Source organism: Lichenostomus cassidix, chromosome 19 (genome assembly GCF_008360975.1).
Source record: "Lichenostomus cassidix isolate B80296 chromosome 19, HeHo_3.0, whole genome shotgun sequence".
NCBI lineage: Eukaryota > Metazoa > Chordata > Aves > Passeriformes > Meliphagidae > Lichenostomus > Lichenostomus cassidix.
The window spans coordinates 6,059,774-6,084,756 of NC_139499.1; the positions used below are offsets into that span (position 1 = coordinate 6,059,774).

At 55.6% G+C, this 24,983-nt stretch overlaps 2 protein-coding genes across 3 annotated transcripts in view; both read right to left on the bottom strand.

The window, feature by feature from the left end:
- Window positions 1-16,219, bottom strand: part of SLC43A2 (solute carrier family 43 member 2) — a 33,535-nt gene extending 17,316 nt beyond the window's left edge. Inside the window, exons 1-5 of one of the 2 annotated variants that reach the window (XM_085078206.1) lie at window positions 16,022-16,219; window positions 12,846-13,047; window positions 5,596-5,785; window positions 4,553-4,608; window positions 3,771-3,847 (exon numbers count right to left, since the gene is read on the bottom strand). In XM_085078206.1, coding sequence (XP_084934332.1) covers window positions 3,771-3,847; window positions 4,553-4,608; window positions 5,596-5,785; window positions 12,846-13,005 — 483 coding nt within the window. In that variant the 5' untranslated portion in view covers window positions 13,006-13,047; window positions 16,022-16,219. Of the gene's footprint in view, window positions 1-3,770; window positions 3,848-4,552; window positions 4,609-5,595; window positions 5,786-12,845; window positions 13,048-14,573; window positions 14,699-16,021 lie in introns of those variants that run through there. The other variant, XM_085078205.1, reaches the window with a different exon arrangement.
- Window positions 16,220-18,544: 2,325 nt separating this feature from the next.
- On the bottom strand, window positions 18,545-24,603 carry SCARF1 (scavenger receptor class F member 1). Its single transcript, XM_085078208.1, has 11 exons — window positions 24,425-24,603; window positions 23,696-23,757; window positions 23,340-23,441; window positions 22,707-23,232; window positions 22,099-22,317; window positions 21,891-22,019; window positions 21,679-21,782; window positions 21,385-21,496; window positions 21,183-21,307; window positions 20,917-21,054; window positions 18,545-20,594 (listed from the first exon to the last, which is right to left on the bottom strand). Exons 1-11 carry the CDS (start codon window positions 24,517-24,519, stop codon window positions 19,594-19,596), a joined length of 2,613 nt encoding a protein of 870 aa, XP_084934334.1. The 5' UTR covers window positions 24,520-24,603; the 3' UTR covers window positions 18,545-19,593.
- Between the last annotated feature and the right edge of the window lie 380 nt (window positions 24,604-24,983).

The window sequence follows — 24,983 nt, forward strand, 5'->3', positions numbered from 1 at the left end:
AGAAACTGCAAACACTGAGCACTTGGAAAAGAAATGTGAGACTACCTGGAGGGGCAGAGGGGAGATGAAGGGTAAAAGTAGTCCCTTCAAGACAGAAAACCTCTCAGACTGTGCCAGCCTCATCTAAAGACCAGCTACTAAAATAACATGCAATATTTACCAAGTCATTTTTCATGCTGTCTTTATAGTAGCAAGCATTGGAAAAAATGAACCACAGAGGGAAAAAAAACCCAACAAAAAAACACAAGCCATGGAGCAAGTGAGCTCTGTTTTTCTGCCACCAGAAAGGATCTAATCCTCATTCTGATCTCATCCCCTCAGGCCAGAAGTGACTCCTCCACTAACTTCTGCCCATTCTGGTATGACGGCTCCAATTCTGCAAGACCTATGACGACAGAAACTCTTAAGCCTGTTGTTTAAAGGTCACTAATACTCAATGTACTATTAACTTTATGCCCTGTCACAAAGACACTCAGTGAATGTTGCCACATGTAACTGTTTTTTACTGGAGTCCTTTATTGCAGGTCTGTAATCCTAAACTGATAAATCATTTCCTCTCGCAGATTTTTTTTTCTCATCTGCCCTACAGCGAGTTTAAAATAATTTATATTGTTTTCCAGCTTTTCCCTGGAGACATTCCATATACAGAAGATACCACAGTATTATAACAAACCCAGTTTCCCTCCTCTTGAAAGGACTGTTTGGAAGAACAGTGGAGGAAGTCAAGGGATTGAGAACCAGACTACAGGAAAATGGTATTTTTGTTCAATTAAACTTTGTTTTCCCTATTGGGGGTGTATTTGGAAGTCACACAGACACTAAAAATATGTTCTCCAGGAAAGCCTCAAACTGCCCCCTTTGCCCAAAGCATATGGAAACTCCTGTTCCCATTCTCCAACAAACAAAAGCTCACAGAGCCCTAAGTTTTCCTAATATTCCCAAGCAAAGAAGATTCCCTACACAGAGATGTCCCCCCCTCTCTGATTAAAGGGGGCTGTTTGCAGCAGCAAAATCAGAGCAAAGCAGCTGTAATTCTTTGAAAGGAAAACAGGACAGAGAACAATCTATAAAAGGCTCTTTGTGGTAATTTATCACACATGTTTATTTCTTTGCATGAAATAGCTTCGGAGCAGAACCAGCGCCAGATTCCTGTGTTGCTGTCAAAGCCACCAGCACAGATCTGTTTCCATTTCCAATCTTCACTTATATTGGCCCAGACCAAGTCACGAGGCAGAAATCTCCCCTCTGCATTTGAACAACAGGCACAGCCTGACCTTGTTCCCAGAACTGGGAACAGCCCCGTTGGCTGGCTCCCCCTCCTCCCCAAGCCACAGCCCAGGCACCCAGGAACAGCAGCTTGTTTTGGCTCCACAGCCTGCCATGTGCTTTCATGATACCCCGGGGACTTGTTACTGAAAAAGGCTTTAAACTCAAGAGGCAAAGTTTTGTGGGGCACTGTCCCAGGCTCTAATCCACGGAGATCCCGTTGATCCCTGTCTCAGGGTCACTGCCTCCTGCCCTGCCACCAGGTCACACCATGTCCCAGGAGGTGTCAACACCTGAACCCCACAAGCCACAGCACCCTGGGAATATCCCAACCCCACAAACCCCTTTCAGGGACACCCTGCCACGAAGTAACAACCAAAACCTGGCTGTTTTGGCTGAGCACCATTGCCACAGTGGGTCTGCCCCATTTCCTGGAGCACCTCAGGTCACCTGCAGCTGGCAGGGGAAGGGAGTCACCTTGCTGTGACTCGTGTGCTCGTGTGCCAGTGCCTGTGGCAGCCAGAGCGAGCTCCCTTGGCACCAGAGACCCAGCAGGGCTCATCGCCTTGCTAATGAACAGCCTCACAAAGGACTGTTGAGTGTCCCCTTTCAGTGCTCACCCCGTCAAGGCGTCAAGGCGGAGCGCAGCCACGTCACCCACAGCCCTCAAGCCACGGGCTTGTTGTCCCTATGTTCCTGCCTGGCCTCCCTGTCTCCAGGGGCCACAGCTGGAAGGAATCCACAAAGATATCACCCTGTGGCAGGAGTGTGGCTCCTGACACACCAAGTGCAGCTTGCAGGCAGAATGAGAAAGCTGCGAGCTGCCAACAACCAAAATACAGCTGGTTCCAACAGGCAGCAGCACGGCTACGCCGTGGTGCAGGTGAAGAAGTGCTTCCCTCCCACTTTGGACTATTTTTAATCACATTCACACGCCTCAGGTACTGAAATGCCTCTGTGCAGCTGCACAGGCAGCTACACCTGACTCTGGATGGGAGAAGTCAGACCTGAAGGCAGCCCAGCTTGTCACAGAACACAGCAGGGCCTGGAGGGGATGAGCTCCACCTGAGGCATCTGAGTGCCCTCAGAGCATCGCTGCTTCCTTCAGACCTCCTCAAGGCTTGGATCTCCTCGTGGAAGATCTGACCTTTTTCCTGCTGCTGCTCTTCCTTGGCTCACTAATGAGGGCACTAATAAGTGGCTTTGCTTACTTCTGCTGCTGAAAGCCACAGTACAGCACACCCAATCTATTCCTGCCCTCACTCCTACCATCACCAGTGGTTCTAAAATAATCTGTGACCCCTCAAAAATTATCCATAGAGACAATAACCAATGCTGGCAGCAGCAGGATGGGAATCCTCTTCTCTCCACAGCACTCCTCTCTTCCTTGCTCTTATTTAAGTGTGGCAGGATAACATTTGCCCCACAGTTCCTTGGGGTCACAGCAAAGGCTTTCAGTGAAGAACACCACATACAAACAGGAGAGCAACATCTGCACAGAGTTTTGAAAGCTTTGAATATATGAAAGCAACAGCAGCAGCAAAACCACGGTACACAGAGTGCTCTGTAAACCCAGCCTCTGCCAAATTTAGGTTTCAGGAGTTCAGCCAGTGTCTAAGCCCTGTTAAATTAGAGGTAACTTGAACAAATTAGAGGTAACTTTAATAGGAAGTTTTACATCAACAGCAAGTTCAAGGTAATGCAGTCAAAATTTGAAAGTTTTCAACTACAGCTCAGAGGGAAAAAAAAAAAAGAAAAAAAAAATTGGTGCTTCCCAGGCTTGTTTTCTGGGCGACTTTCCACCCAGCCCTGTTTGAGCCACACTAGCAACAATCAGGGTAATGAGGCAGAAAATAAAGCAGTTATTCGGAGAATGATACCACTTCTGCCTCCAGGCAGAAAGAACCCCAAAAAGCACAGATCCAGCTGACAGTTGTTGACCAAAGCTTTCCATACAATCCAGGGACTGAACATATCCAAGTGGGCTGTGCACATCCAACAACACAGCATTCCTGAGGAAGCCTGTGAGGGACTCTCACCCTTTTGAAAAGCCAAAGCTTTTGTGATCCAGAAGAACCACTTTCCTGAGAGGAGATGCAAACTGCCTGCAGAAAGCTGGTCATACCCAGCTGCAAGGGTTTGTGCCCTGCTGATTGTTCCTGCGCTATGTCAATGCTAAATCCAGTGCAAACACACATCCAGCCTGTGCCAAGTAGCTGAGCACTGCATGTACAGGCACATTATGAGCCCTAGACAAAAACACTTCCTTTTTTCCCCCACCTTCACCTGAGATACAAAGGGCAGGTGGAAAAAAAAAGGATTGGGGAAAACAAGCTTTAGAATAACAACCAAGGACTCACTCCCAAGGGTGACTGACCCTTTGTACCAAACACAAACACGTGCTATTCAAGCTACAGGCAGAAGATCCACTTTATTCTTTCCTGCCAGCCCAGCTCCCAGCCACGGCAAGGGATGAAGCAGTCAGGTAGTAACTCTTCACTTACCGTGAGTGATGTGAAGGTCATGCACATCCCACCAAAGCCATTCAGAGCCAGGGCAATGAATATCAGCACAGACAGAGCTGCAACAATAAAAAACCTGCCCTTAGCTTTCACTGGGGTGCAGAGGGAAAGGAGACAGAGCCCTGAGGGCTTTGGTCCTGACATGTAAAAACCTCAGTGGATCAACACCCTCAGGACATGGCACAATGTTCCTGACCCAGCACCCATCTCCACAGCCACAGACTGGCAGGGACAGGGCTCTCCTCCAAGACAGAGCTCAAGATGGGATCATCTTTGCCCAGGATGTTTTTCTTTTCTCTAATGAAAAGACTTGCTGATGCAGCTTGTCTGATTGGTCTCAAAAGGAAGATGCAAACTGGATTCAAAGTGTCATCACACTGTTTGCTCTTGAAGACCAAACTCCATCTATCTCTGCCAAAAAACTCCAACTGCACACTGTGTGCCATTACCTATTTCCCAACCCTGAAAAAGCCATGAACCCATTTGGAATTGCTCCTTCACAGGACCTGGCCCTGCCCAAACACAAAACTAAGAGACCTGGGTATCTCAGATGTTTGGCCCTTGCTACACTCTCCACTTGGTGTTGTGAAACATCAGCCCTTCGCAGAGCCACTTGGCTCATTCAGGCTGGCAGCTGCTTGCCTTGCATCCCCAGCAAGACCCTAGTACAGGACTGGAGGGTGACAGTTTGAACTCTGCCTCCCCAAAAACCCCAAACCACAGCCCTGAAACGCTCCCAGCTCAGCAGAAAGAGGCCAACTTACAGTCTGGGTTACTGGCACCGTACGCGATCAGCACGCAGGACACAGCAAAGCAGGCACTGCAAGGGAAGCAGAGCCATGAGTTTCTCACAAAAAGCCTCACCCACAGCAAATTACATCTGCTTTCACCTCCTCAGTGCCTCGTGAAGCAAGCACAGGGTGATTTCTTTAAGAGGGAAGGGAAGCTGGCAATTTGGAAAGAAAAATCCAGGGAAATACCCAAGTATTACTGGCAAACAAGTATTACAGGCAAGCCTTGCACAAGGGCTGAGGCAGGAACCTTTCCTCCCAGCACTGACGCAGCTCTGTCTGGACCCAATTTCCCACTGGTTTTCCAGCACAGACTTTTTCCAGCCCTCATCTCGAGGTGACCAAAGGCAGCACCAGCCTTTGTCCTCAGCCCCAGCACTCAACTCCTTCCTCTCTGGAAGGGTCTGACTCAAGAGGCTTGCCCTATTTTTCCCATTCTGCCCACAGGCCACTGTGGTTTCTGATCAAGTTCACTGCATTAAAATTGTGACAATTAAAACACTGCTGGGGTCCACTGATCCCAAAAGTCACCAATCCCTACGTGCCATGACAGAAGCAGTTGTTGACCTTGCTGTTTGAGGCAGAAAGCAACACACACCACATGGAAAAGAAGGGCCTGGGAAAGGCAACAGGACATGTTTATCCCCAAGTTAACTCCCCAGCCTGCAAACAATGATGTAACATCTTGGTTTTGTGCCTCTCAAGACACAGCTCCCAGCCCAAGAGAAAGCTACCCTCCCTGACTCACAAATGACTCCGCTCTTCCTCCAGGCTGCATCTGGACAGGGATCACAGAGCAGCACTGGCGAGCTGAAGCGTGGACATGGAGTTCCAGGCCCTTCCCTAGTGCAGCAATTCACTGTGCTGGCTGAAATCACCAGGTCCCCATCTCTCACACACTTCCCAGGGACTGGGAAGGGACTGCACAGGGACCCCACAACAGGCAGAGCACCCATCTGCCCCAGCCAGGGTGGGAATCCAGCCCCCAGCCCACCCCCAGAGCCCAGCACACCCACCTGCCCAGCAGCCGCAGCTTGCGAGGGCCGTACTTGTCCATGACAATTCCCAAGGGCAGCGTGATGGCACTGAGCAGGAAGGAGCCGATGGTGAAGGCCAAGTTCAGCATTTCATCCTGGGCGTTGCAGGAAGGCCAATTGTGCTCTGAATCTGTGCTGTTGTCGAGCTCAGAGCTGTTGGTGGTGGTCTCTGTGTGGGGGGAGAGAGGAATGTGGGTTAGGGTAAGGTTTGAAGCACTGCAGGAGGGAGGGAAGGGAAAAGCCCTGCTGGGCAAACACACTCTACAGTCCAGTTTTCATTCTAATCAGTGAGAAATGGAGAAGGAGAGCAGCAGAAGGATGAGGGAAACCTGATGAGCTCTGCTTTGAACAGAAAAAGGCACCCAGGGGACACGCATCCCACAAAGCAGCAGGGTAAAAACCTAAGGATGGAGATCCATTATTTTGTTAAAACAACTATACAGCAAGGGCCTGGCAATTACAGGGGGACTGATACAAAAATAAGGTCCTCCTAATCTACAGCTGTCATGTTCTCAGAGATCTTTTTCCCTAACAAAACGAATGACAGCAACAGCCAAATCAGTTATTTTGGTTTCAGACACCAGGCTGACAAGGCCTGGCACAGAGCAGCAGCCTGCTCAAATGAAAAGCTTCCTACCCTCACTGCAGGCATCAGGATGAAGAATGGCTTTGCAGCAGCCACCCTGCCTTGACTGCCCTGGCTCTGAAAAATCCTTCCTGGATTTAACTATCCTGTTCCCAGGGGGGCTGCCAGCTCACCTGCCTTCTCTGTTTTTTTAAAGGATTGAATGCATCTTTAACTCCTGTCCTGTAATTAGCATTTTCTAGTCTTTCAAAATGGGTTTGGGTCACGCAGATCAATTCTGTCTCCAGCTTTCTGTTCTTGCCCTTACATGAGGAACTCTGCATGCAAACTCCCACGCTGAACAGAGCCCACGTTGTGTAACCGAGACAGAAACAGGACAGTTCAAAAAAAAAAAAAAAAAAGAAAAAAAAAGAAAAAGAAAGGAAAGAAGTTCCCTTTTACTGCCTCATGTCAACTCTTCTCCTGTTACATGCCTATCCCAAGGTTGCCTGCAACTCCTCGAGTGACTGTGTGTGCCTTCAGACTTCCATGAACTCACAGCTCCAGTGCACTCCACCTCTCTTTCTCCCAACACTTATCTGGAACCTTTGCTGGTATGACAAAGCACTTGCTCTCTTGCTGCTGCAAGCCAGTGATATAAAACACTCTCCTTCATATTTAATAATTGATCTGACAAAGTTCAATATTAAAGGAGGAACAGAGGGAGAAGCCACCTACATAACCACCAGCATGAAGTGAGGCTAGAGATTCCCAGCAAGCCGTGGTTAGTTTAGTTAATTAGCAGGAATCCCTCATGTACAAGTGCCTTCACACTCACTGCTTGGTGTGGCTCATGGAGATCCCTTTGGCTGCTCTCACCTTCCCTGTATCTCTGGAGCTAACACAGCCCCACCTTGCAGCTCCCTCCCTTCCACCCCAGCCTCAGCCCCTCTACAGTGACTGGTTTCACCCTGGCTCTCCCAGCTGCCCTAAACCACCCTCCCAGCTTTGTGTCCACTGCAAACAAACCTCACTCCACCCTCCTGCCATCAGGTATCAGCAGGAATTCAAGCACTGGTATCTTTAGAACTGCCTCTGTCCCCTCCCAGCACTCCAGGGAAGGCACAGGCATTTCTCCCATTTACACTGCTCCCACCAGCACCTTTGCAAAGATGGCTTCAAACTGCCTGTGTTCCTTTCTACTGCCATGTGCTCCTGATTGATAACTTAATCTGCCCCTTCTCTTGCCCTGTTAGTCATGGATAGCCAGAGTAAGCAGCAAATATCCCCAAAAACACCACATAGGCCACCAGCAGCATCCCCTCTGCAGGGAGGGCAGCACTGCAGCCTGAGGCACACGAGTCACATCCTTAGAAATCAGTCCTGGTCAGACTTTGGGAGGCTCTCTGCAGTTTTCACCCACAGCATCACGGCTTTTGGGCTCTCCACAAAGATAAATTCATAGGAAACAGATGTGGGTGAGAGGTGAAACTGTGGAAAACAAGGAGGGGGGGGAGGAATTGACCAAGTAGTAGCAGTTTCCCTGTGTCAGCACTCTCCAGAGATAGCTCAGCTGCGGAGTGCAAGGAGGGTGGAGGGACACGAACAGTGCAGTGACCTTATAACTTCTGGCTGCACATGTTAAAGCCTCGGCAACCCTCCCCACAAAGAGATCTCAAGACAGAAATATTCAGCATTTAAAGCTGGAGAACATGAATTCCTGCTAATGCTGTGATGGGTTCAGCTGCTACGTGTCCCCACGGAGCTTCCTCCCTCCCACAGCACACACCTGCTGGCCCTCCCACCACGAGTGTGCACTGATGTCAGGAGGTGACGAGGACACAGCAAGGAAATCTGTCCCTCTCTGAGGGCTTGAAGGGTGGGAATGGGACAGCAAACTTCAGTCCCTGCCTGTACCAACCACCTTGTTTACAGCTGCTCAGTGCCAGCTCCAAGGAGGGGCCAGGCAACAGCGCGATGTGGAAATACAAATCGTTTGTGAAAATAGAAGCAGCCCCTGAGCAACAAGAGAAGATCCACTGAGGCGGAATGGAAATGACTCCAGCAGCCCTTGGCACCCTGACATCCCCTGATCCTTTGAGCCACCTCCATAAATAGAACATTTTGGAGGGGCTGCAGGTGTGTGCAGCAGGCACAAGGTCCAGCCAAGAGCTGTCTCACCCGAGAGTGCCAGCAGCTCGCTGGCACAGGAGCACGAGTGGCAGCACAGGACATGCAGCTAGGAGGGGTTTAATGGGCATAGAACCTGCCTAACTACTCACCTACCTAAAGCACCTGGTTACAGCAAACAGCAGCTTCCCCTCAATCACAGCTCAGATCCTGTTCCAGCTCAGTGCACGCCACACTCACGGGAAAAGTCTCCTACGTGCCTGGCTCCATCTGGAAAACTGCTCTGGGGAAGGGCTGGCTCTGTGCCCACAGCGGTGCCCTCCCCAAATCCTCCTGCCAAGTCCACCTGCATGCAGAATTCCAGATGTGCCAGGCAGGAGACACCCGGGCAGGGCAGCAGCATCGAGGCTGTGCTCACTCAGTGCTGCCTCACTGACAAGCCAGGTGAAGCTACAAGTCTTTTACCAGCAATTACAAGAACATGCTGCCTATTTTTACAGCACTCCCCACACAAGCAGCAGGATTTCTACTGCCCAATTAGTAGTTCAAGTTACTATTTAAAGGATGACAGCTTAGGTGAGGAGAAGGCTGCCTGGGTAATCATTTATGTCAAGATCATGGCTGGGATTTGTTCAGGCTGGAACATTTAAAGCCATCCTTTCTCCCAAATTGTGTGCCGTGGGTTCCATGCAAGGGTCAATAATTAACTGCTCTTTCCTGACCTCTTCAAATCCCAGGCACACACAGAGCACATTACCAGAGGAACGAGTCTGGCTTTTTCAGGAGTGACTGCCATCTCAGATGGCAGAGAGGAGCTTTCCTTTCATCTTGTTTCATAGATCAGACTGAGTCAAACAGGCAAGACACCCCCAGCCACCCTGACAATAGCTCTGTGGAACACAGCCTGCACACCCTCCACTTTTTTAATAGAAAAAGAAGAAAAAAAAAAGGAAAAATAAGAGAGAAATCAAGGGCACAGAACTGGGAGTATTGGTTTAAAAAAAAATAGCACACTCAAAGACATGTGCAAACAACTGATTCTGCAGTCTGCCCACATAAGAACATGTTTTCTCTTTTCAGGATGGTGTCATAATTCTGGGAACTGGGAGGAGATGTTCTTGCTTTGTACCACTGCAAAAGCAATTTATTCGGGTTTCCCTGCCCCTCCACTTGCACCTCCAGAACCCCTCTCTGGCTGCCCAGCTGAAATCCTCGTCTGACCAAGGCACAGTTCTCAGTGCAACTGCCCTTCTGTCCCCAGCTGTGGTTTCATTTTGCAGCAGTTCTCACCCAGGGCTGGGTGCTGATCAGCACAGCGTGTTTCCTGCAGAAATTGAACATTTACCACGTTCACTCTTTTCCTGTTTACAGCCTCACGTGTGCAGCCTTTCCACAAACCCTTCCCACAAACCGTTGTTGTCATATCTCCCCAGATTGGAAGGGACCTTCAAACTGCAAGCTCTCCACCCCAGACCTCAGATAAATAAGGGAAAAGACCTGCAAGGCACCACCTTCCCCCAGTGACCACGTCAGGGCTCGTTAACTTGCTGTAAGTGAATTAGCTTATCATCCCTTTGGTATTCTGCAGCCCTGTCTTAGAGGAAAGCCCTCTGTGCTCCTTATCTCTGCTCTTTGTGAGCAGATAATCAAGTTCAGGACTTTTTTTTTTTTTTAAAAACATGTCTCAGACCCAAGCGGTTCAGCTTCCCAATCCCAGAAACATCATAGCAAGGCAAGGCCCTGGACTGATCAAATTCCCCAAGAGCTGATAAGGCCCAGAACGGTGATAAAGACTGTGGAGTCAGCACTCACACCGAATAAAAGATGCTGCTTCAGTTGGTTAAAGGCCAAGTAGTAGTGTAGTAAAATTAAAATGGGAACAAAGTGCTACTACCAGGCTCCTTGTCAGCGAATTTCTAACATACCTCTCAGGAGGTAGCACAACGGGTACAACCCCCGACTCTACCCTTGTTGCACAACTTTGCTTCAAAAATATTTAATTCTTTTGCATTTTTTTCCCAGGTGTCCACCTCCACCCGCATGCCACTGAGTTAAGAGTCCATTGGACCCCAAATCGGGCTGAGTAAAACCCCAGACAGGGAGCCAAGGGCAAGCAAGGAAAATGAGGAATTCAACAGGGAGAGAAGGAATCCTTCCTGAACTGCAGCACTTTCTGGGCAGCTGCTGTTACCTTCAGAGAAGAGACTGCAGAAGGGACAAGGTCTAGTTTTGCCTTGCATTGGAAAGCACCACAAAGTGCAATTTTGCTGACAAACTGAAAGCCCTGCCAAGAACCTTTGGCTCATTAGGAAAAGTCTATTTTTTTTTTTTGCAATCCTTACATGCCCACAGCAGCATTAGGAACAACAAGTGCCCAAAGGCTACTAGTCATGGTTTGTTTGCACCAACCTTCCAGCCAGACACCCACTTGGCTGCAGCAGTCAATAGGTTAGGATGAAAAAGCCAATTACTGGGTCACCCTAATCCCAGCAAAGGGAAACCCCACCTTGGGGCTGGTCACTGAGAGCCTCCCCACACTTGGAACAAGGATTATTCCCTACAAAACTCTTACGAGGAGTACAAAACCAGAGCAAGGCAAGTGAGTCAGCATTGATGAATGTCCCCATGCTCATCACAAGCCACCACCGAGCTCAGCAGTGATGGCCAGATATTTGAGGACAATGAGAACATTTGACTACACAGATTTCTTCCCAGGGATTAAGCTTTCTTGCCTCAGGGCACAGGTTGGCCACTGGGAGGGAGCAGTTGCCCCCGGGGCAGCAATTTCACAGCAGTCCACACATTTGCATCTTCCCTGTGGTCTGTGGGCATGGGCAGTGCCCCGTGGGAAGAGCCAGAAAACCCACAGATTGGCAAACAGGGGTGAAAAACCGAGGTGAAACTCCCTGATTTGGGACAAACTGAAAGCAGGCAAAGCAAAGAGCAGGAGGTGGGCCTCAAGGAAGCTCTCGTCAGCAGGGCACATCTCAGGAAGCAGACAGGCAAATGCCTGCTCACAGAGACAGTCAGCATTTGCTTATCAGCTCCTCTGTGTTATCTGGGTGGCAGAAAGTCTCCACCTGATGGGTTTAATGTGATCTCTCACACAGGCCTGTGACAAAGTCTCCATGATGTGGAGAGAACACAGCAGCCTTGAACAGAAATCCTGCAAGCTCTGCAGGCTCTGGGACTGGACAGGCTGGAATGCCCCTGGGGACCCAAGTGACATGGATGGACACATTTGGGAGCATTGCCCTGGGAGCAGGGCACAGGATGGAGTCCAAGCAGCCAAGCTACAGCCGAGAAAGGACCCAAACTCGTGCAAATTTGCCAAGTGGACCAACCCAGGCTCTGAGACACAAGCAGGAGAGATAACAAGTAGCTGATGAATGAGCAAAACCTAAAGTATCATCACAGCTATTAACAGGCACCTTTGCCTGGACTTTTGTTTCCCCACACTGCAGTTTTCACCCACTGTTCTCAGCCATTACTCACTGATTCATGCACTGATTTCCAATTCTTTTCACAAAGTGCTTCCTCCACCAACTCCAAATGGGCTAATCCAGTCTCAGTTTCCATCACACATCTCTGGACAGAGCCCAGACTGCCTCTCTTCACTCTGCCCTTCCCTTCTCTGAGCACATGCAAACCTTCATTCAACTACAGCAGCTTCCCAAATCCACACCACACCTTCACCCTCAAATTCCTTTTAACCCCACTGACCACCCAAACACACTGTGGGATGGACAGGTCACTCTGTGTCCAGCCTGAGAATACATGTCCACCTCTCCAGGCTGTTTTCCCAGGATTATCCTTCCCACATCATAAGATTGTGCTGCAGACACAGCCTGGAAGGGGAGAGGCAGGCAGTCACTTCCTCTGGCTGGGGCAGAGAGCGAATCTCAAGCCCTCACAGAAACACAGCCTGGTTTGAGCACATCCTGGGTGCTTGAAGAAGGAGAGGAACAAACATCAGAAGCATTTACTTCTGTAAACTCTCCTCAACAGCAGCACTGAACTGCCCTGATATTATTGCCAGCCATGCTCCTTGTTTTCTTACCACGAAGGGCAAGGTTCCTCTTAAAAAAATCAGGACATCCTCCCCACAAACCATCCTCCTCCAGAATCCATCCAGAATCCTCCTTGCAGAGAAAGAACTCGTGGCCAAGTGGAAAAGGCTGTCCAGAAAAGCTCTACCTCATCGTTAAAGCTTCTTTTTCCAATCACTGTACAAAACAACAGCACCTACAGGCACACTACACCTTTACAGGGATGCAACTGGCTTTGGAAAGGAGCTCCTTTGGTTATTTTGGATTTTTTTTCCAGGTGTCCATCTCAACCCTCACGCCATGTAGTTAAGAGTCCATTGGACCCCATGTTTGTACAGTGGCTGAGTAAAATCCCACACAAGGAGTCTTCCTTCTCTCCCGGGATTGATGTGGAGCTCAGCCCTCCTCCAACTAGTTCCACACCACCCTAAAACAGAGAACCACAAGCCTCAGCAGCACCTTATCCACATCCAGAGCATCCTTACCTTCCCCGTAGCACAGGTAGGAATAAAACCCCTCTGCCTTCAGCATGATGAGCAGGGACCCCCAGCCCAGCAGGACGGCAGAGAAGAGCAGATTCTCGATGATGGCTGTGGATGCCATCCACCAGCGCCGCCGGTGGGCCGTGGCAAGTGTGGGGGCCATGGCTGTCTGGGGAGGTGGCCTCCTTCAGAGAGAACCTCAAACCTGCAGGGAACAACACCCAGTGAGTCCACAGACACGGCACACGCTGCTCCAGAAGTGTGGAAAAAAATATGGCTTAAGAAATCTCCCTCCTAGCACACAAGCAGACCTCCCTGCTGGATGGCAGGCACTCGGGTGCAGAACTAGTTTTTGCAGGTACCAGCTTGCCAAGCGAGCTGGAGGGATGGGGGAGGCACAGGTGCCCTTGGAAGATGCCCTCGGGTGCTCACCCCGTGTGACACAGGGCTCTGCTCAAGGACTCGGTTCCATTTGCTGAGCAACAGGTATGAAAATGCAGCAAACAGCCCCTGCCCGGAGCCCACTGCCCAGCACCTGTATGGGGCAGGCAGCTCATGTGTAAGGCACTGAGGGAATAAATGCCAGAGCAGGGGGGCTTCAGCCACCACCTCGATCTCCCCACGGCCAGCAGGGAGGGGCTGGGACAGGGGACACAGCCCCACATCCCCAGTGGTGGCTTCTGTGACCCACCAGGGCTGCTCTGCCCCGTGCAAGAGCACAGACCTGCTCTGGAAGGTGAGTGAGGGTCCTAGAAATGCAGTTTATATCACTAAGGAGCACTTTTTGTTGCCTGCCAGACCACCCAGCAGGGAGACACCGCAGCTCACCGGCATCTCCAGATGCTGGAGCTGCATTAACTGTGTCCAGCTCCACTCATCCCAGCCCCTGAGGCCCACGGGAGACAGCAAATTTGGGAACACACCTGGCTGTCCAAGGAGCATCCCTAGGGTGCAGAGCCACCCCTGTGTCACAAGGCAGGTGGCCCTTTGAGACAAGCTGAGGCTTTTCCCAGCCTGAACACACCTCAGCCTGCACTGTGGGGAAATCAGCTGGCCACACACCCAGCCAGGACAGCTTCCCAGCGCTTTTCTTCGGGGAGACACCCCAGCACCGGGCGTTCGGGTGGGATGGGGTCTAACCCAGCTCGCTGCAGCGATGCCTGGAGCTCAGGGCTCCCTTCCAGCCACAGCAGTCGCTTCCCAGACCCCTGCCCTGAATGCCAGCCTGCAGCCGTGCCCCCCTACACCCACCCACTCACAGCGCAGGCCCGCTGCCCCAGCACAGCCCACTACGCATTTCCTCCATCACCTCCTCCTCCTCTTCCTCATGCCCGCAGCCCCCTCCCCAGTGCCGCTGTCCTTCGCCAGCCCAGCGATCCTCTCTGCGACAAGAGCCCGCTGTCCCCGCTGCCAGCCTCCCCTCACGGATCCCTCAGGCTCCCCCAGCACAGCCCACTCCCCACATCGCCCCCGGCGCACCCCGCGGCAACAGCCCCGCCGCACACTTCCCCTCATCGTCCCCTCATTATCCCCCCCTCCCACACTTCCCCTCATCACCGGCTCTGCCTCTCCATCCCCTCTGCCTCCGCCGCCTGCCACTCCCACACGTGAATCCCCCGATGCACCCCCTCCCTCCACATCGCCCCCTCCCGTGCCAGCCCCACCCCACTGCTGCCCCCGCCGCCGTTCCCCGGTGCTCCCGCCGCCATCCCCGGTGCCTGCCCCGCTCACCGCCGCTGCCGCACCCGCTCCGCTCCGCCGCGGTCCCACCCGGGCTTTTTATCCGCCCTCACGGGCAAAACAGCCTCGGCCGCCGATTGGCTGCCGCCTCGGCCAATGGCCGCGCGCGCCGCTGCCGCTGGGGCACGTGCCGGTTCGAGCCCCCCCCAGCGGGACCCCCGGGGGACAGAGCGGGACCTTAACGGGACCCCCGGGGGACAGAGCGGGACCTTAACGGGACCCCCGGGGGACACTGCGGGACCTTAACGGGACCCCCGGGGGACAGAGCGGGACCTTAACGGGATCCTCGGGGGACACTGCGGGACCTTAACGGGACCCCCGGGGGACAGAGCGGGACCTTAACGGGACCCCCGGGGGACACTGCGGGACCTTAACGGGACCCCCGGGGACAGACCGGGACCTTAACGGGACCCCCGGGGACAGCGGGACCTTAACGGGACCCCCGGGGACAGCGGGACCTTAACGGGACCCCCGGGGACAGAGCGGGACCTTAACGGGACCCCCGGGGACAGAGCGGGACCTTAACGGGACCCCCGGGGGACAGAGCGGGACCTTAACGGGACCCCCGGGGGACACTGCGGGACCTTAACGGGACCCCCGGGGACAGACCGGGACCTTAACGGGACCCCCGGGGACACTGCGGGACCTTAACGGGACCCCCGGGGGACAGAGCGGGACCTTAACGGGACCCCCGGGGACAGAGCGGGACCTTAACGGGACCCCCGGGGACAGAGCGGGACCTTAACGGGACCCCCGGGGGACAGAGCGGGACCTTAACGGGACCCCCGGGGGACACTGCGGGACCTCCAGGGGATCCTCACGGGACCCCCAGGGGACACTGTGGGATCTCCGTGGGATCCCCTTGGGACTTCCCCCCGGGACCCCCAGGGGACACTGCGGGACCTCAACGGGATCCTCTCGGGACCCCCCCGGGATCTCCCCCCGGGATCTCCCTGTATGTCCCCACGGGACTCCCCGTATCCCCCCACGGGACCCCCGCGCTACCCCCCAGGTATTTTCCCCTGTGATCCCCCTATTTCTCCTCCCGGAACACCCCGGTATCTCCCCCTGCTACCCTCCCCAATTTCTCCCCACGGTATCTCCCCCGGTGTCCCCCTGATACCTCACCTCAGTACCTCCCACCCCCGGGCACCCCCCGATGTCTCCTCCGCTGTACTTCCCTCCGGTATCCCCTACCCCCGGGACCCCCCAGTCCCCCAGTCCTGGTGTCCCTCCAACACTCCCGGATATCCCATTCGGTACTGCCTCGATACTCTCCGGTATCTCCCCGGTACCACTCCCTGTACGCCGCCCCTGCTACCCCCATCGGTTCCAGCCGGTGCTCTTGCCGGTACCCCCTGGTACCCCTCGATATCCCCGGGACCCCTCCCCGGTGCCCCTCCTCCCTTATCCCCCGGTACGGCCGCCCCGGGCTGCACCTGGTCTCTCCCGGGACAGCCGGACGCGACACTCGGGGCTGGGGACACACCCGGACCCTCCGCGGGGACCGGGACACGCCAGCACCGCCCGCGCCACCGGGGACAGCGGCACCCGAGCGGTGGCTAAAGGGACAAATCCGGGAGGTGATGCAGGTGAGCTCCGCCGGCTGCCCCGCCCGGTACGGCACGGCACGGCGTGGGGACAGCGGGGACAGCAGGACACAAGCAGGACACACCCCGCGGGGCTCGCTGCCGCTCTCCGCCGGTCTCCGCCGGCCCCGGGCGGCAGCCGGGAGAGCCGCACCGCGCTCACCGCGGAGCGCAGCACAGGGAGGCGTGTCGGGAGTGCTCATCTGCCGTGGGGACAGGCACCGGAGCCCTCCTGTCCTGCTCCAGGAGAGAGCAGAGAAGCTGCTCCACCCCGTTAAAAGGCCATTTTGGGAGCAGGTATCCCACAGCCCGGGGCTGAGCACCCTCATAGCACAGCCCGACAGGGGCAATGAGCCCTCCGGGCACCCCAAACCACAGCACAGCTCATTCAAAGAGTCACAGGGAGGTTGAGGCTGGAAGGAACCTAAAAGATCATCTCCTTCCAAGGCCCTGCCATGGGGTTGGATGCTCCTTCCACTATCCCAGGTTGCTCCAAGCCCCTTGCCTTGAACACTTCCAGGGATGGGGCAGCCACAGCTTCTCTGGGCAACCTGTAATATCAGTACCAGAGAGCAGCTTCACATCTAACTTCACCAAAGCTCTGCCCTCTTTTTTCTAAATTATTAGTTAAATTATTTTTCAGAGCATTCCTCTGAGGGATTTCTAGACCTGCCAAAAACCCATCCTTCATTAGCAAGGTCCTGGGTCAGAGGACGTGACTGTGAATCCCTAGAATCATTAAAGGGGATATTTTCTCTGCCAAAGGAGATGAAAACAGGATCTGTGGCAGGTAAACAGCCCAGAGGAAGCAGAGGGCCCAGACAGACGGATGTGTCCCCACCACTGCATCCCTGTGGGGAGAAGAGGAAACTCCTCGGCCTTGGCTGCTGGAGAAGGGTCAAACGTTTCAACAGCTGGAAAGTGCTGTTCACTTCACATTTCAGCCAACACAAACAAACAAACAAAAAGCCCAAAGAAAACAAGATGACCTGGATCGATGCCAGGTGTTTAACAGAGGTAGAGGAAGGCTGAGACAGCACGAGACCCGGGAGACTTCAGCACCCAGACCTGGTTGCTGTGGCCAAGAAACACAAACTGCGACAGGGAGGAGCGTGAGGAGGGTTTGGAGGCTGTTTGGGGTCACGGGAACTCTTTGCCACAGCAGGAGCAGGGAAAGCTCAGTTTTCCTATCCTAGAAGGAGAAAAGAAGCTATCAGGTGATCTGTGGCCAGCTATAAATACCCCAGGGATTGAGTAAACAGCGTGGGGAGAAAAAAAATAAAGTGGAGCTGAAGAAGGGCACTGACACAGAGACACATTTTTAGAAACTGGCCAGGAGTGAGTTTAGGCTGGAAGGGAGGTGACAGCTCCTGCTCTGGCAGAGCCACTGGGGTAGATGACGTGGTCCTCCTGAAATGCTTGAGCAGTTTGGGGAAGGAGATGGCAAGGCTGGGAAGATGACAAGGACAGACCCCCGTGGGACAGACCCCAGGGGCAGCTCCAGCCTCTGCTTCTGCCTCAGCAGAGCACACAGCACCTGCACATGGACATCCCTTTCACTGCAGCAGGTTTGGAAACTCAGAAATCCATCCCTGAAGATATTCCCCCCTCCCTCTCCCACCAGCTCTGCCTTGCAGACCTCCCACATCCCAAATTAAACCCCAGAAGCATCCCCAGCAAGAAGACAGCAGCACAGCCACGCTGCAGGCTGCATGGGCAGCCACACGCTGTAAATCTGCAGCTCCTCTCCCTTTCACTGCCCAGACAGGGCCAAGATGCTTCATCTCCAAGCAGGGGAAACATCCAGGCTCAGTGGACACGGGAGGTTCTCCCAGTTTTCTCGAGCTGGTTTGAGCGGCGCGAAGGCTGTCAGGTTGCTGTCAGCTATTTCCATGCTGTACTCAGAGTGAACTGGCTCACGTGATGTTCACTTCTGGCACAGCACTGCTCAGCTCACAGGCTGAAAATATCCACCCCATTAGGGGGGAAAAAAAAAAAAAAAGGCTGCTTATAAATCAAATGTGGGACTGTCCCTGCCGCTGTCATAAAACGGTGTCAAAACAAAAGCAAGCCTGTGCAGAACAGGCTGCTGCTCCAGTCCTGCCAGGATGAGCAGTTTTATTTGGATGCCAGGATATTTGGTGTCATAATCACAGCAGCAGATGATTCCACTGCAGGAAAGGGCGCTTCATGCTGGCTGCAAAACTGGAAGGTTCGGCCACGTCGGACGGTGGGGATTTGGTGCCTTGTGCTGTGGAGAAGCACCCATGGAAAGAAAGAGGGAAAAAGCAAAACCCACTGTGTTTTCTGAAACACCCCCAAACCCTGAGCCCCAGCTGAGCAGTGTTGGAGCAGGATTCACAGGGAGCTCAGTGAGTGAGAATTCAGAATTCAACAGAACCAGAAAATTTGAAAAATCCAAAAAAATCCTGAAACCAGAGGCTGCTGACAGTTTCCACACCCCAAAGAATATTCCTGGCTGTGTCTTTGATTCGGAGGGTGGCTGGAAAACCCATCTCCCAAAGGGCATTTAATTTTCATCCCGAGGCTTTCACACCACACAAAATAACAGAAAAATACACAAAAACCTTCTACTACTTAGATACATCTAAAACCAGATCACTCTACAAATCCTCTTTGGCATCTCAACTGCTTTTACAGCAGGAGTGAGGCGTGGGAGGTGGCAGGAGCTTAGGGCACCCGTGGAAATCCCATTTTCCAGGCAACTTCCATCCTTATCAACACGGCACCACGGCACAGGTTGATGGTCACTGCCCAGCTGCCACGTTTGCTCTTGCACACCTGCAGCTTGGAATTGTGTCTGAAAGGAGTTTAAAAGGCCAGCACTACACCCTGTGGATTTCCACGAGGTTTTGCACGAGCTACACATGGAAGCAAAGGCAGCCAGAGCCACGCAGATAAACCCCCACAGACCCAGATACCCTTTGAGATAAGCAGCTAAAATTAATTTTCTCTGAAGCTGCTTGTGATAGCCCATCATCTCTCCCCAGCCCAGCTCCACGAAATAATCCCCTTCAGCGAGAAGCACCTTTACAGCGAGAGGCTCTGAGGAATTGGGACAGGAAAAGGCGAGAAACCATGGGGTGAGAGTCGATTTTGTACATGCATTTCCCAGCTGAGCATTGGGTACATCCCCGGTTCAGACAGGGACCTGAGGGTGCCACCTCAGTGTCCAGAGCATGGCTGTCCCCTCGTGCAGACACAAACGGGGCTGGCAGGGCAGGGGGGAGCAGCCCTCAAGCACCACAACCCCACAGGCTGCCCTGCTGTGGTCCAGCAAGGATGCACAGCACGGAGGAAGGGGAGGGGGGCACCAGGAAGGCTCGATGCTTCTCCAGTTCACAGCTCTGAGTGGGACCTGGGAGGAGCCCCGTGGCTCCCGCGGCCCCAGCCCGGGTGGCTCAGGTGGCCGGAGAGGTGGCCGGCAGCTCTTTGCCAGGGCCGGAGGGCGAATCAGCACCGCCGCTGCTGGCCACGTTCTCGTATTTCGGCTCTTCCTCCGCGGCAGCCTGTCCCTTCCTTTCGAGGCTGCCAACCAGCTCAGGGCTTTTCCCCCTCTCTGTGGCTTCGCCAGCCCCATCCTGGGTGGCAGTGCTTTTTGACGAGAGAGACGCAAGGAGGAGGGACAGTCTCTTAGCCGCGGGATGCTGCTGCTTGCCCGGGGCTGACTCGGCAGGAGCCCCCGGGATGCTCTCCCTCTGCTTGCAGCTGTTCTCTGAGTCCCTGCGCTGCGCCAGGGCCCTCCGGGGAGGTTTCTGAATGGCCTCCATGCTCCTCCTCACCTTGGGCTCCTCCTTGGCTGCCCACTTGCCCCTCTGCAAGCTGCCCAGACGCTTCAGCACGGCCTGGACCGGTCCCTCGCCTGTCCCCTCCGCCTTGGGGTCCTGCCCGGCCGTTCCCACCATCATGTAGATGGTGGTGACGTTGGGCTCCTTGCTCTTCGCCTCCCAGCTGCCGGACTTTGCCGCTGCTTCCAGCGCCTCCACCCTCTGGGCCACATGCCTGGTGCCGGACACCACCCTGCGGCGTCCCCCCGGGGTGGCCCGAGGTGACGGCCGGTGGCTTTCGTCCCCTTTGCTGAGGGGCTCGGGGTTCTCGTAGCAATCGCTGGCCGGACGCTCGCTGGGGGGCTCGGCTGCTGCATCTCCCGGAGGTGGGGTCAGCCTGGATGGACCCCACGGCGCCTTGGGCTTCCTGCTGGGGCTGGGGGTCTCGGCCGCCCCGAATTTTGTCCCCTCGGCGAAGGACACGGAGGGTCGCTTGGCCTTGGCGATGCTGGAGGTGCGAGGGATGGCGAAAGGCTGCGAGACATCCTCGGAGTCGAAGGCGGAGGGGTCCGGGAGCGCCTCGCCCGGGGGGGATGCTCCATCCTGCAGCTCAGCCCCGCCCAGCAGCGGGATGCCTGCGGGACAAGGTGACACGTGTGACAGCTGCCAGAGCTGCCACCCCGCCCAGCGACGTCACTGGGGACACTGGGACAGGAGCTGACGCAACAGGATTGTCCCTGGGATCGTTTCCCAGGGAGGAGGTTGTGAAATGGGGTTGCCCCATTGGGCACGTCCCATCGCACAAGGCCAAACGCAGCCCTGCAGCCAGGAAAACCAGGGGAGGGAAATAAACGCTGCCTGTGCCAAGCACACCTCCCTGGGACGGCTAGGATTGACCCCGGCAGCCCAGAGGGCTGAGGGTGATCAGAGAGGAGGAGGAGGAGCCATGGGCGTCACCTTCTCTGGGAGGGACAGAATATTCAGGTCCCTCGTTGTCGGTGTCGAAGGAGGAGAAGGAGCTGTCCGAAACCCACGCAGAGGATGGTGGCTCGATGAAGCTGGGGTTGAAGGGGATTTCCGTGTCGTGATGAGAAACTGGGGAGGAGAAGGCTCAGCTGAGCTTGGGCACCCCGGGGTGCTCGGGGGAGAGGGGCTGCGGGTGACACTGCACAGAGTGCAGGGTGACCTTCTGCAAGTGCCGTGGGCAGCTCTGCTTTCCTCACCTGTGACTTTGGGAAGTTTCGAGCTGCCCAGGTTAAAACAGGGCAGCAGAGAGCTGAGGTTGGCCAGCACCCCCTGCACGTGGTGCTTCATCCTGGCCACCACATCATCGTCCGGCACAGCCGCCCTGCGGAGCAGAGATGGACATCAAGGGACACGGGACACGGGGCTTTGTGTCAAATGTTGCAAAGTATGAAAGAATACCTGTCGCTGGCATCTGCTGGGGCAGCTCCACAGCAGCAGCAGGCGACACAGAGCAGCAGCAGCAGGAGAGGGACGAGGATGGCAGCTGCAAGGGCTGCGTGGTCCTTCAAACCTGCAGGAGATGGGTTGAGTCTGGTGTGTGGTGTGGCTGTGAAACCCACAGAAGAGCCCCAAACGGAGAATGCAGGAGGTGGTGGGGCCAGGAAGGACCAGAATGCATCCCAGCACCCTCCCCAGGGAGGATGTGACCGTCCCTTGCCCAGAGCTGAGGAGTAAATTTGAGGTTGATCTTACTCAGCACGCAGTCACCCTGCACAGGGTCGCAGGTCCCCCGGGAGCACTGGCAGGGCAAGGAACAGTTCACTCCAAAATACCCCTCGGGACAGGTGTCATTGCAGCTGGAAGAGAGAGGAAAGGAGGGAAATGCCACCAGAGAGAGCTGGGCTCCAGCCCTGCCCCACTCCCAGCGTTATCCCAGTGTTATCCCAGCGTTTTCCTGGTGTTACCTGTCTCCCCAGTAGCCTGCCTGGCAGATGCAAACTCCTGACACGGGGTCACAGCTCCCTGAAACACACTCTGGGCAGAGGAACTGGCATCCATCCCCAAAGGTGCCTGCAGGGCAGGAGCTGTTGCAGCTGCCAAAACAGAGCGAAGCATCAGCGGCTGCACCCTGAGCAGGGACACCCATGGGGAGCTGTGACATCCTGGGGGTACCTGGGTCCTGTCCAGCCGGGATCACAGCGCAGGCAGGACCCGGTCTGGGGGTCACAGGGCTCCCCATTTCGGCAGCGGGGACACGGCTGGAGGCAGCCCTCTCCATGGTATCCGGGAGCACAGGGATCCTTGCAGAGGGTCCCGTTCCAGCCGGGCTGGCAGGCCAGGCAGAAACCATCCACGGGTGAGCAGGGCTGGCTGCGCTTGCAGCTCCCACAGCTGTGGGGACAGAGAGGCAGAGAGGTCACAACACCCAGCCCTGTAGCCCTAAAAAGCTGGTTTCACTCCACACAATAATTGAACATCATTTTGCACCAAGGGGAAATAGGTAGTGGTGCCTAATGCTTTGCAAGAGGGCAGGAGGGGAGCAGAATCACAGAATATTCTGAGTTGGGAGGTGCTGCTTTATCACCGTGGGGAGCAGGACTAAGGATGACCAGATTTTAGGGTGACACTTTCTATTGGCACTGTGAAGTGTTTCTTTCGGGGCAACACTGATGCTGCATCCAAGGTAGGACGCTCAAACCCCCAGAATGAGTCTCCCAAGGTCTGACTTCCCCCAAGCTCTGCCTGCAGCCCCTCTGGATCCCCCTGCTGCCCCATCTTACCTGTGCACGCACTGCGATCCGTATTTCCCCGCCGGACAGGGATCCCGGCAGCTCCTACCCTGGTAGCCAGGCTCGCAGGTGCAGTGGCCACTGACGGGACTGCAGGAACCGTGGCCACAGTCACAGCGCCGCTGGCACGCCGGACCCCAAAATCCAGGCAGGCACTCGCACTTGCCCGTCTCCTGCGCGCAGGGCGAGCTGTTGCAGGAGCACTTGAAGCTGCACCTCCTGCCCCACCAGCCCGGCAGGCAGCGGCACAGCCCGCTCAGCGGGTCGCAGTGCGACGTGGAGGGGTTGCACTGGCATTGCTTCCTGCAGTTGGGTGCCCACCAGCCCGGCTCGCAGTGGCAGGCGCCGGTCAGGGGGTCGCAGCGGCCGTGGGGGCCGCACTGGCAGGGGAACTGGCAGAGTCCTCCCCAGTGGCTGGGGTCGCAGGTGCAGCGGCCACTCGCGGGGTCGCAGCGCCCGTTGGGGTGGCACGGGCAGCTCCGCTTGCAGTCGTGGCCCCAGTACTGCTCGGGGCAGCCTGCGGGGAGAGCACACAGCCGGGATGGCGAGGAGCTCGGCAGCCCCCCGAGCATCCCGGCTGGATTTAAGGGGGATGGCAGGGGCTGAGGCGGGGGAAGCACTCACGGGAACTGCAGTCTGCTCCGAAGAAGCCGGGCTGGCAGCGGCAGAGCCCAGGTTTCACGCACACCTCGCCCTCCCTGCAGGCGTCCTCCCCCTCGCACAGGGCTGTGGAGGCAGGAGAGGCACTCAGCCCCCCAGCTTGGGCTCACACCCCACCTGCCAGGGTCAGCATTCCCAGGGAAGCCACCATCCCGCTCCCCGCTCCATCCCTCCGGCTCAGCCGCAGCACCGCCAGCAGCGTCGGGGGTCCCCGCGGGGCAGAACCCTACTGGCACCACTCCAGCAGAGCCGCAGGGCTTCCCCCAGCACTGGCTGAGCGGCTGGACCAAACTTGGGGTTCATCCCCATCCATCACTCACCGACCGGGCACTCCTTCCCGTCCTGCTGCCAGCCGGGACAGCACGCCGGGCCGGCCGGGAACCTGCGGGACAGAGCGGGAGGTGACAGCCAGGGGGATGTCAACCCGGGTGGGGCTGCCAGGGTGACCTCCCGGCCTCGGCCGAGGCGAAGCGATCCTTGCCCCGGTGGTGAGAAGGCGGCTCAGCCCCGAGGGCAATGCTCCGGAAGGAAACCAGCAAAATAGAAGGAAATTTAAGAGGCTGCAGCCCGGGTGGGCGGTGGGGCTGGCCTGCCCCAAGTGCTGGGAATGCCCGTGCCGGGTGTGCCATGGCCTGGGAGAGGCTCAGAGCTTTGGAGCAGTGCAGAAATGAGGCGCTGAAGTGAAGGCAGAGAAAGGGAGACAATGGGAGGGGACGCGGCGGCAGGTTCATGGGACATCATCTCCCAAAGCAATTTGGGGTTTTCTACACCAATGTTTCCCCACAGGGAGTTTTACCAAGAGTTCTATATTGCCCCATTCCCCGTGCTCAGGGGCTGAATGAGAAATAAACCCTGCAGAAGGGGTCTGGGTGCCCTAAATGCCCAGACATGCCCCAAGCTAGTGAGCCCAGCATCACCCCAGGCTCTGCATCCACCCTGTGCCATGCTGCACATCTGTCCATAGAAGGAGGGATGGACAGCACCCTCTGGGGCTGCTGAGAGGCCCCAGGAGATGGAGGGGCACAAGTGGGGACCCCCATGGCACCTACCTGCAGACGTTCCTGCCCTCAGGGTCGAGCTCCTGGGCAGAGCTCTGCACCCACAGCCACAGCTGGAGGCAGAGGATGGGCCGGGCGCTCCCCATTCCAGCAGGGCACCAGGGCCCCAGTCCTGGTGGCTCCCCAGCCCCGTGCTGGTGTCCCTCTGTCCCTCTGTCCCGTGGAACGGCCTCTTCCTCCCTCCAGCCTTGGGTTTCTTCCTGAGGAAACGTGGGAGGAGGCGCCCCGATCCAGACGTCAGGGGTGCGGCAGGAGCAGGAGCAGGGAATGCTGCTGCATGGGCTATTTTTGGCCCTGGCTGCCACCCCACCAGCAGAAAGGGCTATCCAGGGGCTCAGCACAGCCCCACAGTGATGTACCCACCTGGACATCTCACCTGTGTCACCCCACTCCCCCCTGGGCCATCCTCCATCACCCCTAAAGCTGTTTTAGCCAAAGTCCCCCCAACCCAAACAAGGGGTCTGATGCCACCCCCTGCCCCAACCCCCATGAGCCACCCCATGGCACTGCCACCCCCTGGAAGGGGCTCAGAGGAGGGATCCCCCTGTCC